This window comes from Passer montanus, unplaced genomic scaffold (assembly GCF_014805655.1).
Source record: "Passer montanus isolate IOZ18808 unplaced genomic scaffold, ASM1480565v1 scaffold196, whole genome shotgun sequence".
NCBI classification, from domain to species: domain Eukaryota; kingdom Metazoa; phylum Chordata; class Aves; order Passeriformes; family Passeridae; genus Passer; species Passer montanus.
Genome location: NW_024366547.1, coordinates 252,172 through 264,497, shown reverse-complemented (window position 1 = coordinate 264,497; position 12,326 = coordinate 252,172). Strand labels below are relative to the sequence as shown.

The 12,326-nt window shown below is 48.2% G+C and overlaps 1 protein-coding gene across 8 annotated transcripts in view; it reads right to left on the bottom strand.

Moving 5' to 3' along the window:
- Window positions 1–820: 820 nt before the first annotated feature.
- The window catches only part of MICU1 (mitochondrial calcium uptake 1), an 88,869-nt gene continuing 77,363 nt past the window's right edge, over window positions 821–12,326 (bottom strand). For all 8 annotated transcript variants that reach the window (XM_039706690.1, XM_039706697.1, XM_039706696.1 and 5 more), the window contains 3 exons: window positions 8,806–8,914; window positions 3,339–3,428; window positions 821–1,519 (listed from right to left, as the gene is read on the bottom strand). In XM_039706690.1, the coding sequence (XP_039562624.1) occupies window positions 1,356–1,519; window positions 3,339–3,428; window positions 8,806–8,914 (363 nt within the window). In that variant the 3' untranslated portion in view covers window positions 821–1,355. The remainder of the gene's footprint in view (window positions 1,520–3,338; window positions 3,429–8,805; window positions 8,915–12,326) is intronic.

The window sequence follows — 12,326 nt, the reverse complement described above, 5'->3', positions numbered from 1 at the left end:
CAGGGGGATGGCAGGAACAACCTTGGTTCCACAAGGGAATTCAGACAGGGGGCAGATCCCTGGAGGCTGGCCATGGGGAGCAGGCAGGAGACAGGGCACTGCCTGCACTGCCACCCTGGCCTGTGGGTGTGAGGTGTGTCACCCCAACCACCCCGAAGGAGCCAGGGAAATGAGAGGGGAGAGGAGGAGAACTCTGGCCAGTGATCAGGATCCCATCCCTGCATGAAGCACGGAATCCTCCAATGGTTTGGGTGGGAAGGGACCTTAAAGCCCATCCGTTCCCATGGCAGGGACACTTCCACTGTCCCAGGCTGCTCCAAGCCCTGTCCAGCCTGGCCTTGGGCACTGCCAGGGATCCAGGGGCAGCCACAGCTGCTCTGGGCACCCTGTGCCAGGGCCTGCCCACCCTGCCAGGGAACAATTCCTAATTCCCAATATCCCATCCATCCCTGCCCTCTGGCACTGGGAAACCATTCCGTGTCCTGGCACTTGAGGCCTTTGTCAATATTCCCTCTCCATGTTTCTTGTCACCTCCTCCAGGCACTGGAGGTCACCCTGGAGTTTCTCTCCAGGCTGAACAATCCCAGCCCTCCCACCTTTCCTCATAGCACTGATGCTCCAGCCCTGTGATCACCTTGGTGGCTTCCTCTGGACTCTCTCCAGCAGCTCCATGTCCCTCCCGTGCTGGGGACAGAAAGTATTCCAGGAGTGACTGATCCCCTTGGTCTTTCCAGCTCTGGAAAGTCATGGAGGTTCCCCCCCCCCTTCAGTGCCTCAGCCCAGGGGGAGGATGTGGAGCAATGGAGACACAGAGCCAGGCTGCTGGGAGCAACACCTTTACGCTGTATTTTACAGAGGACAGCACCCAGCAAACCACTGCCAGCCCCTCCCCAGGACAATTCCCCTCTCAGGAAATCACTCGGGGAGCTCCTGCTGCAGGATGCTGGTGCAAGGCAGGAGAGCTGCACTGCTTTTAGCTGCCCTTCTGCAGCAGGTGCAGCTTTTGGCTGGCTGAAATCCAGGAATTACCTGGCTTTTCCCAGGAGCAGGCTGAGAATCAAAAGAACCCCCTCCCCATGCCATTTTTACATAGCATTAATAAAGGTGGTTTGGGGTCCAGCTCTGGAGCAGGGCACACCACACCACGGAGGTGGTGGCAGTACAAGTCCTTTCCTTGTTCCTGAGAGAGAGGAAGATGGAGGAGCCAGCAGCAAGCAAATAGAGCAGGCGTGGATTTCCAGCTTGGATTGCCAAACCCCTCCTGGCACAGCCAGCCCGGGCTCTCCAGAGCCTGGTGCCACCCTGCTGTGCCTGGGGGCTGCTCCAGGGAATGGGGGTGCTCCTTGCCAGCCCTGCTACTGCTGCTTGGGAGCTGTGAAGTCCCACGCTGTCTCCTGGGCACACTTCCACATGGCCCTCATGAGCCGGGTGAAGCCCATGTCCTTGGGCTTCTCCAGGCCCCGCATCAGCCGCTGCTTCATGATGGCAACAAACTCCTTGTTGCTCAGCTCCCCATTCCCTGCAAAAAGGAGGAAAAATAATCACCAACCTCCTTGAGATGACAGCTTTAAAGGGCAGCAGCCCCGAGTGTCCTTTCCTGCAGAAACAGACCACGTTTGGCTCCCACCTCCCAAAATATCCTGCTGAGCAAGGGTTCCTGAGCCACAGAGTTTAAATCCCAACCCCATGGAGGCTTGCAGGAGGCAGAAAGGCAAATGCAAACCAAATGTCCCTGTCCTTCCAGGACAGGGGTTTAGGAAATTGTGGGTGCACAAATTTTTCTAATAGAGTAGAAGGGAAGGTTTGTTGATCTGATGAATGAGGTTATGAGAATGCAGCCACTGTGCAACAAAATTCCAGCCAACTACCAAAACTCCCTCCAGTGCTGCAGGTTTTTAATGTCTGTAAACACTGGTGGAGTGAAAACAACAAAATAATAATAATAAAAACACGTCTGTGCCTGCTTTTCTATTTGTTCTCTTCTTTGGGGGACTCCTCTGGCAACCAGAGTCCTTCTCCCTGAAGATTTGCTATCAAAATATTTAGGAGATTCTCCTGTGAGAGAAGGCAAACAGGGAATATTTGGATACACTTCAGCTCACTCTAATCTCCAGCCTGATCATCTGGCGTGAAGATTGTACCACAACAGTGGTGCTGAAGCACAGAGGAAAATAAAACGAGATGTGACCTGAGGGAGGTGCAAAGGAGCAGGCAGGGCTGAAACCAAGAGGGACAACAAGGAATAAATTAATTAAATACATTTTTTGATGTTCATACTTCTGCAGCAGTGCTGCCAGATGCTGGGTCTGTGCTAGAGAAGCAGGGTGCCAGCCAGGACTATGATTTTGCCTTGGCAGTTTTAGGCAAATGCAGAATTTCCTTCTTTCCAAGTCAGAATTGCTGTCAGCTGGCAAAGACTCCAGCAACTCCCATTAAATGAAGCCAGGAGTGCTCCAGTGTGACAGCACCTACCCTGGGGCACTCACACCCTCTGCAAAGCCAGCTTCCCAGCAGGGCACAGAGCTGCTATTAATTAATTAAAAATTAAGCTGGCATTTGTCTAGGACTTTGGAGATAAAGCCCCAGCCCGGCTCGTTTCCAGCGCTGGAGCACAACAGTTCAATTTGTTAGAGCAGCTGGAGTCCTCTGGGGGGGAAAGGAGCAAAGTGTGCACACCAAACCCTCCCATCTGTGCCCCAAATGCACATCTCGGGGTGGCTACCACCGGATACCCTTCCCAAAAGGGCAGGGGAACGTGGGAAATGGATTTGCAGAGAATCCTGAAAGCCTGACAGGAGGCTCACATAGTGTGTGCATCTGTATGCAAACCTTGAGATGAGAAATGCTGACTCAGAAATGCCACGGAACAGGACAGACATTGTGGAGAGAGAAATGGAACCAGAAACAAGTTCCAAAGGATGGCCTTGTAAAAAAGACTGGATACTTTGGAGAAATAGAGCTGTGAAAGATGCATTGTAGTGGGAGCCACGAGGGGCAGTTTTAGATGTTGGCTTTAAGGCATTTAAGCATGGTGTGGCTAAAGCTGACAGGCCAAGAAACACTTGGAATGTAATTAGGAAATAGCTTCTGGTTGTGATGGTGTGAATTGTAACACCTGTACTGCCTCACCCTTCACACGAGACTGAAAATGGAGTAAAGGGGTTGAAACAGCTCTCAGCTGCCCAGCTCTGGGTCAGGAATGGCACAATCCGACAGGGGATGAGCCCAGATGCAGGGACAAGGAGCAGGCAGGAAGAGCCCCGTCCCCTGGTGTGCTGGGCCGGGCTGGGCCGGGTGCGCACTCACTCACTCACTCGTGCACTCCCTCCCTCGCTCACCGTCGCAGTCGAAGAGCGCGAACACCACGTCGCACACGTGGTCCGACAGCTCCACCTTGGCCACCGTCCTGGCCACCTGCTGCATGGTCACTGCAACACAGGGGACACGGGGTCACAGGGGGCAGGGGGGCCACCTCCGCAGGAGACCCCCGTTCCTCCCTGGAAAACGCCTCTGTGTCTTCAGAGAGGCTGCAATCAGCTCGATCAACGAGGCAGCTCCTGGAATGCCATCAAGCATTCCTTGGAATTCAACTCTATCAAGCAGGGAATTCCAAAACTGTGAATTCCAAAAACTAAGAATTGCTTTTCCTGTTGCAACCCAGTAACTGCAGAATGAACCCACTCCCCCTCCCGCAGGGAGCAGACCAGGTTAGGCTTGTAATAAAATAAAGAGTTGTAAGGAATTGTTTCCCTTTTCTCCCCAGACTGGCAGCAGAGAAGCACACAGGAGTTCTATTCCCACCTTTAGAAAAGGGCAGTCCATGGAGCTATTCATCTGGCAGGGTTAGAACGTGATTTTGCTGCACAAATGGGAAAAAAAAAACAAAAAAAAACCCCAAACCCTCACTAGGCTGGTGTGAGTGTATTTAAAGTTAAATTGCTTCTCTACAAAGCCTGACCCAAGGAAACGCCATCCACGGCAACTGGGATCGATGTTTAGCTGTGGAGCAAGGGAAAAGAGGGAAGTGATGCATCACAAAACCAGACTGAAACCACAAACAGCCTCTGCTTTCCTCCACAGCATCCTTATGGGCTTCTGCACCCCAGTCCTTCAGGAATTCTGGAGAGTTAAGTGTGTCAGAAAGGAAAAAATAATCATCCAATACATACCGTAACTGGATTAATTACAAACTGCATAAAATATTTCCAATTGGATTTTTTCATTGATGCTTACATTACCTTCCACCCCGTTTCTCCTCCCCTGAGTGAAATCTGGGGTTTTCTGAGAGGAATTCACAGCCACCATCAGGTCCTTTTCCCCACAAAACCTCTCCTTTTACTAAATAATGCAGGAGAAAATTGAAATGATGCATTGTATGTATGTAAAATATATATCATCTCAAGTAGGACCCTGCTTTTCCCATGTAATTATTCTTTTTGAGAGAAATTCCTTTTCTCCATGAGTGATGTAGCTCCAGCCAGCAGTTATTCCTTTGTATTTCCTCAGACAGCAACACCAAATTTAATTTAATTTGTTGTAAATGTAGAACTTCTCTCAAGGTGCTTCACCTTGATGCCATCATCCCTTCCTGGTGCCCTTGGTACCCTTTGGCTGTAGTCTTACATCTAAAAAAAAAAGTTAGAACGATTTCTTCATCACAGAATTCCAGAATGTTTGGGTTGGAAGGGGCCCTAAAGCCCACCCAGTGCCACCCCTGCCATGGCAGGGACACTTCCACTGTCCCAGGCTGCTCCAAGCCCTGTCCAGCCTGGCCTTGGGCACTGCCAGGGATCCAGGGGCAGCCCCAGCTGCTCTGGGCACCTGTGCCAGGGCCTGCCCACCCTGCCAGGGAACAACTTCTCCCTAACACCAAATCAAAATCTCCCCTTTCAATCTAAAACCACTGCCCCTTGTCCTAATTCCTTTAATGACAAGTTATGTTTTTCTGCTGAGATTTTACCCACTCTCCATCTCTGCAGGGAGTCTCCTGATCCCTCCCCTCCCGTTTATTTGTCACAGCCCCAGTTTTCCCAGCTGGAGCTTGTACTCATGGCCACCAGTTCCTGCTCCCTCCCTCATTAATCCAACTGCACAGTGTCAGCTCCATGCCATCCTTCCTGCTTGATGCCAAAACGACTTCACAGGGGCTGCATGACTGGGCCGTGCTGGTTTTTAAGGGATCATAAGGAAGAGGGAAAGCGTCTCTGCTTTCACTTCCACACACATGCTCCAGACCACAGGGTAGCTCAGGGAGGCAAATAAAATGGAAGCAAACCTGCTGGAATAATTTCTTTGCCATTTCACAAAATGAAGTAGGTGCTGTCTGGGGAACATCTCTAAAAGCCTGTCCAGGTTTGGAGTTCTGGGATAGAAATTCTCCTGGATTTCATATCGTCAAAAATGAGTTCCACATTTCCATCTTGAAAAGCTTCTAAAATTTCATGCATTTCTATCTCCCAGTGGTTCCTTTAATGAGCCATGAGTGATTTTATGCAAGTTTAGAGTCTGACACAGTTATCCTCTTTTTCCACTCTGATTCCCAGAACTGCACTGTGAGCAATGCCTCACCAGGAGCTGCAAACGGGGCTTCGCTCCAGGCCAGAGCCTCGCCAGATGGCAAACTTCACTTTTTCCCTCCAACTTGAGATTAACCACACATGTGGCCAAAAGAATGGACAGCTGGGCTGCTGCCTTTGTTTTCCAAATGGCTCTGAGGGTGGTGGGAGCAGAGCTCCCTGCCCTGGGCTGTTCCAGGATGGAAAGGAAGGACACACGTGTTTTGGGCTCCCAGAAATCAGCCTCACGTTGATGCACACATTTCATTTCAAGGCTCCCAGTTGGAAATGCTGGATACCATCACTGGCAGTTTAGCAACCAAAATCTATTAAACTTTTTACAAATCATTTGCATGAGTACGTGCTGGAACACCCATCCAGGAAAGAGATGGATGAGCCTTGTGCAATCCTGTGTGCACAGCACATTTGCCTTGCTCCTCTCAAGCTGCAGCCCTGCAGCTGAGCAGAAGCTGTTCTGACATCAAAGGGAGCATGACAGAAATTCATGGAGACCAGGGAGAAAAAAGCAGAGCTCCCAGACCAAAGGCAGAGCTGTTGGTGCAAAATCCACAGCCAGAAATATGGAGATTCCTTGGAGACATCCCAGACCTGACTGCAGGTGGCCCAGGGTGAGCAGCTGCAGGGGATCCTGTTGGACACCAGGGTCCCCAAGACCCCTCCCAGCACTGCCATTATTCCAGAGGAACAATCCAAGCTGTGCTTCCAGGGGGGCTGACTTCTTCCATCCCTCTCCAAGGCAGAGGAAAGCAAGCAGCAATTCCATGACTGCATTCCAGCTCACCTCTGCCTCCTTCCTGATTCCCTGTCCACTCTGGAGCCATTTCAAGCAGCATCATTCAAACGAAATGATTTTCCATGAACCTCTCTGGCTGTCCAAGCCACGGAGCAGCAGTGGGCTCAGCTGTCTCCCCGTGCTTTGGCCCATGCATGCCTTGCCCTAAATCCCAAAGGAGTTATCCCACAGCTCTCTGCTGGCAGAAGGGCTGCTTGGGAAGCCTGGCTGCACTCAGTCCAGAAAAAGGGCAATTTACACCCTCCTAAAAGGGGAATAAGCACCAAATTCAGCTCCTGTCCTGCTTCCAGCTGAGCCCAGGCTGGGGAATTCTCCTAAGGAGTGCTTGTGATTTAGGAGAATGGCAGCTATTATGTTGCTGGGAAAATGAAAGAGGGGCTAACAAATAATCCGTGTGTTTTTAAATGGGTCAGTAAAATACAGGTTTATGATCCTTTTTAGAAGAAGAAGCAATTTTAATGCAACACAAAGAACAGGCTGTCAAGGCTCTGGCTGTTTGGTACCTCTGAAATTTTAAACAGCCCTTTTAAAATCATAATAATATTTGCTGCATTGTAAGCAAATTATTACACAAACTAACCTCTTCCATCCCATCCCATCCCATCCCATCCCATCCCATCCCATCCCATCCCATCCCATCCTATCCCATCCCATCCCATCCCATCCCAGTGTAATTTTTACATTTGTTAGTTTGTAACCAGAAACTTTGTGAAAGCTTTAGTTTGTAACAGCAACCTTGTGAAAGCTTCAGTTTTGGGAGGGCACACCCCGTTTACGGTTTACTTGACTTAATCTGATCCCTGCCCAAGGAAGGTTCCCTTAGCCCAGACAAACACTCCCAGCTCAGTGGCTGCACGAGCTCATTAATGGCACATAATTAAACAGCAATCACACTGATTTACCAACTACACACAGACCTAAATTCTGCAAAAATATCTTTTCCATGACAGGAAAAATGCTAATTTCCCATAGGCTCTGAGTAAATTTGATTTGCTGGGCTGTCACCTCCCCTGGGATGCTACAAAAAGGGCTCAGAGCAGCACGCCCAGACTTGGTATTTTACTTTTAAATGAAAGAAAATCCTATCAGGTTATTTGAAGTCTTAAGGTAATGATGATCTAAACCAAAGAGTACAGATTATTTCCCCCAAAAAAATTTAAGATGAGAAGGGCTGCTGACACACACAAGAAGAGATGTGACATGTTTGTTTCCCTCTGTAATTCCACTGCCCCAAAACCTATTAATGCCTTAATATTCCCACAACAGCAGCAGTTGGAATAGCTAACTTCCAAAATGTTTAATTCTGCAGCTGCCTAAACGAATCAGCTTTAACTTTGTAGCAGACAAGAGTTTCCACTTAGCCTAAAAATCTTTTAATGAGTTTGCCATCTTTTTTTTATATTCTCAGTCTGTTAAAAAAAAAATCCCTCTTAAAAAAACCCTAAAGACCAAAGCACTTGTGACAGATCCCAGCAGCAGAGTGGGACTTTGGTTTGAAATATATTTTGGGGATTTTCTGCCTTTTTTTTTTTAATCAGTGTGTCAGATCTAAAAACAAACCTGAGACAGACCAGCTCAGAAAAGGAAACATGATGAGAAGGATATGGATTGGTGTGATCAATAAACCACATTATTACCAAGGTCCCCAGGAAACAGCAGCTCTGAGGTTTATTCAGCCACTCCCCTGGACTGTGGGTTATCTGAAATGGAGCCTTGGACAGACTTTAATGCTCAGTCTGGGACCTCAGTGGTGTTCCAGTGCTCCCCCTCCTGCCCTCCAGCACTCCCAGGAGCTCCAAAGGTGTTTGCCACTGCTTGGCTTCCCAATCAGAAATGCAGCACCCAGCCCTTATTTCTAGGCTAAGTCTATGATTTTTGAGCAAAGCTGAAACAAAACAGGGGTTGAGCAGTTCCTACCACCAGCCCCACTGCTGCTGTGCCTCTGCCATGTGCATCAGAGACCTCCACAGAAGGTAACTCTGCAACAATTCTTTCACACTCATTTTTTAACACTCATTTTTGAAGTCCTTTGTAGAAGGAGGAAAAAAGGTGACTCCAGAAGATGGGGATGAAGAAGAAACAGTGGTGTCCCTGGGATCTGGAACCACAGCCTCATTAGGTCACCAAGCTTCTGCACACTGCAGAAAGGTCCTTCTGAAGGTACCACCATGAAATCACTGCTTCCTCATCCACCCAGGCTACACATGTCAGCCTTTCTTCTCCCTCCATCTAAAACTCTGGAAGTATAAAACCTGAAATCCCTCTTTATCCACGGATGCAGCCAGCTAAGCACCTCATGACAGGGAGGAATTGCAATTTGGGTACATTTTTAACCTGTCAGCCTGGCCTTGTCTGACATCTTCCTAACTCCCAAGACACAGCATGAGTTGTGCTCCCTCAGCCTTCAGCACCTGAACACCCCACAGCTTTCAGTACCTTTATCAAGAGAAGCTCCAGCCATGTGGTAGAAGCTCAGAGCTGTGTCCACATCATTTATGTTCTTCAGAAAGGTGAAGAAGTTCTCCACCTCCTCAAAAGTCAGCCCCTAGGAGAGAGAAAAGACACTCAGGTGGTGATGGGAAAAGGAGACCATGGACACTCCTGGAAATGACACAGTGACTCACTGGCCCAAAGCTGTAGCCAGGAGAGGATTCATCTGCACACACCAAACACTCAGCCTTGGCACCTGAGGATGTGACCTGTGCTTCTGCTCCCCTCTTGGCCCCACCACTCCCACAAGGAAGGGACTGAAAACCATCCTCAGATGCAGGAGACCACTGCAAACAGGCGATTCCATCAATTTTTTTGAAGCCTACACACTTGCAATGACAATATCAAACAGTCCATGTTGGAACCCTGGTTACTGAGAATTTTAGACTTTCTGTGCTGACAGACAGTGACCTCCAAAAACCACTACATTTAACCTGAAGCCATAGAAAAAGGCTTCCAAAATTAAATGATAAAACTAAGATTACAGGTGTGTAGTATGAATAAAAGTGTGTAATATCACATAGTAAAAAACTTAAGAGTTTAAGATTTCAAAATATAGTAATATATATAAAGCAAGATAAAAATTTTAGAGCAGAAGCTAGTCCTTCTTCTTCACCACCTTCTTCATGAGTTTAAGTAATATGGTGTAATTGGATAAAAAAGTCCACATTGCAAGTCACAAGTAGTTAGTTATTGAGTTAAAAGAAAAAATAACTTAAGTGTCATTTCTTATTAAACAGCTTATCCTTAAAAGACCTTGTAGAGAGAGATACCTCTCCATTTTGTATTTTGTTAGTGAAGTGCTGTAGAACTCAGGGTTTGTGAGACTGTAATACAGATAAGAACCAATAAACATCTGACTCTAAACAAGAAATACCATCTCACACATTTAATCCTGACCCTAACAACAACAACAAAAAAAGATAAAAGACTCAACAAGCCCATGCACTGTAAGGTCTTTCCCAAGAGATCCACGGATCCCTGGGGGAACCCAGCTCTTACCCAGTGTGGCAGAAGGTGACACTAAAGCACAGGAGTGTCCCAGTTTGCTCCACTGCTGAAGGCAGGATCCTTGTCTGCTCTCCTACCTGGGCCAGGTGAGCATGTGCTCAGGTGAGAGCTGACAGCCACACTCTGGGATAGTCATGGAAAAACATCCTGAGATCCCCAGAAGAAGAACTGCTGATGAGCACAGCTCTGAACCCCACCTGCTTACACTGCACCTGATTTTATCACCCTGAGCAGCTCCAGCACCACCACAGCAGTGCTGGGGATGCCTTGACAAGGCTGACCTAGAGCAGAGGCTGGACAGAGCTAAAGAATAAAGCAGGGATTTATTAAAAGGATCTCCTCCATGGATGCACCTTGGGCAGCACAAGAGCCCAGCCAGGGCTGCACCCAGGATGAACCAAAATGGTCACAAAATGCACGACCCAGTCATGGAGTCTGTCACTTTGATCAGTTCTCCTCCATTTGCATATTGGAGTTAATTGTCCAATTCCAGCTCCAGCCCATGCAGTCCCATCCTGCTTGTTTTTCTCTCTCCAGCCCGCATTGTTTGTGCTCTTGAGTCTGACATTTGGATCATTTGTCCTTGGTGCCCAGCTGGAGCAGGAATTGTTTTGTCTCCCTGCTCTGTGCAGAGAGCTCACCATCCCCTAATGTGAAGCTCAGACCCACACACTAAAGCAGCACAGAATCTGAAAAATATAAAAGCTAAACCTGAGGCATCACTGGGACAAGAGCTCCTCCAACTCCAGCAGAGCCACAGCACGGAGCCAAGGGAGGAGGTGAATCATCACCACAGTAATAACCACTCAGACTCCCTCTCTGGGAGACATAAATCAGCTTGTCAAGAGAGTTCAGGTTCAGGCTCCTCCTATTCTGCCTGGCAGGACAGATTGATAGAGCAAGATATTAAAAATCCAAACTGCAGAACACAGCACAGCTCCACGACCTGGATGTGTTCAGCAGGTACTGTCAAAGACAAATTTACACAATCTGCTGTAACTCTGCTCAAACAACTCCTAATCAGGGAAGAAGCCACCAATCTTTTGAAAGAAAAAGAACATTTTTAAGGTCTTTCCATACAGACACTTGCAGCTTGTTCCTATCTTTGCTGTAAGTGAGTACGTGCCTTGCTCTGATGATCTACGTGTGCACTGACACATGCAACAGAAGCTTTGTCAGCCCTGGACTCATGGATCTGGGCCAAAAAGGATGAGATGGCAAAATGGGAGAGCACATGTGGACAACAGAGCTGACTGAAGAGAGAAATCCCTGGTGACTCTGCAGGGAGCTTTCCTTCAATGTTTGCCTGCTCCTCTTCCCGAGGGGAACACTAGGATGTACAGCAGAATTAAATTAAATACTGTCCTAGGGGGAAAAAAAAATCCAATAGATCAGGTACTTCTGCAGGAAGCAATGCAAAGATCCCTCTGTTTTGTACAATGGTTCTAAAAGAGAAAATATCTTTGCAATTATCATGCTGCCTCCCTGCCAGAGCAGGGCACTGGGAGAGTGGAAAGCCTGCAGGAACCACGAGGTGTGTGGCCACTTCCAGGCCAGAGAAGACATTGTGGTGTGACCTGCCTGCTCTGTCTGGGACATCTGGGGTTTGCAGTGTTCTGAGCAAAGAGCCATGAACCTTGTATTTTCCTGGAATTCCCAAAATGGCAGCTGCCAGGCCAAGCAGCACTGCTGTCTGTGCATAATGGATCCCTGGAATGTTTGGGTGGGAAGGGACCTCAAAGTCCATCTCACTCCATGGTGTCCCACAGGCAGGGACCCCTTCCACTCTCCCAGGATGCCCCCAGCCCCTCCCAACCTGGCCTTTGTGGTCCTTTCACCAGCTGAAAAAAACAAAAGCAGTGACACAAGTGTATCCTACAAATCGTGGCTTTCATGTGGACAAAACCACTGAATGTCTGTAGCAAGAATACAATCACTGTTATGAAATTTCTTTTTTTTTTTTTTGAGGAATTCTATAGGTGAGGCTGGCATCAGTGTTAACTCTGTTCCAGCTACCAAAATAAAGTGAAAATCAGAGACTGGGACAGCCTCAGGCAAGTCAACAGATGAATGATCACATCTTTGTAGCTCCAGCTGTTAATTCATAATCAGCTGAACCCCTTCATCACCCAAGTAATCCTCACAAAACATCAACAGGGAGATTCCAGAAGCACTTACCTGCTTGCAACACAACAGCTCAAACATCTCCTGCAAAAATGAGGGCTTTTCACCTGGTTCAGCCAGGAATTCCACCTCACTGCCACCCCTTGCTAATACCCCAGGCAGCCCCTGAAGCACATGAATCACTGGGTTCTGAAGAGACAGCTTGGTTTTCCAGCAGTTAGGGGGGCATAAACCAAATAATGCATTGCTTGTGAATATTGCTGATGACTCAGGTCCTTTTTACCAGGAGAACAGCAGCTGTGTAAGTACAACTTGGGAGGATACTCATAAGC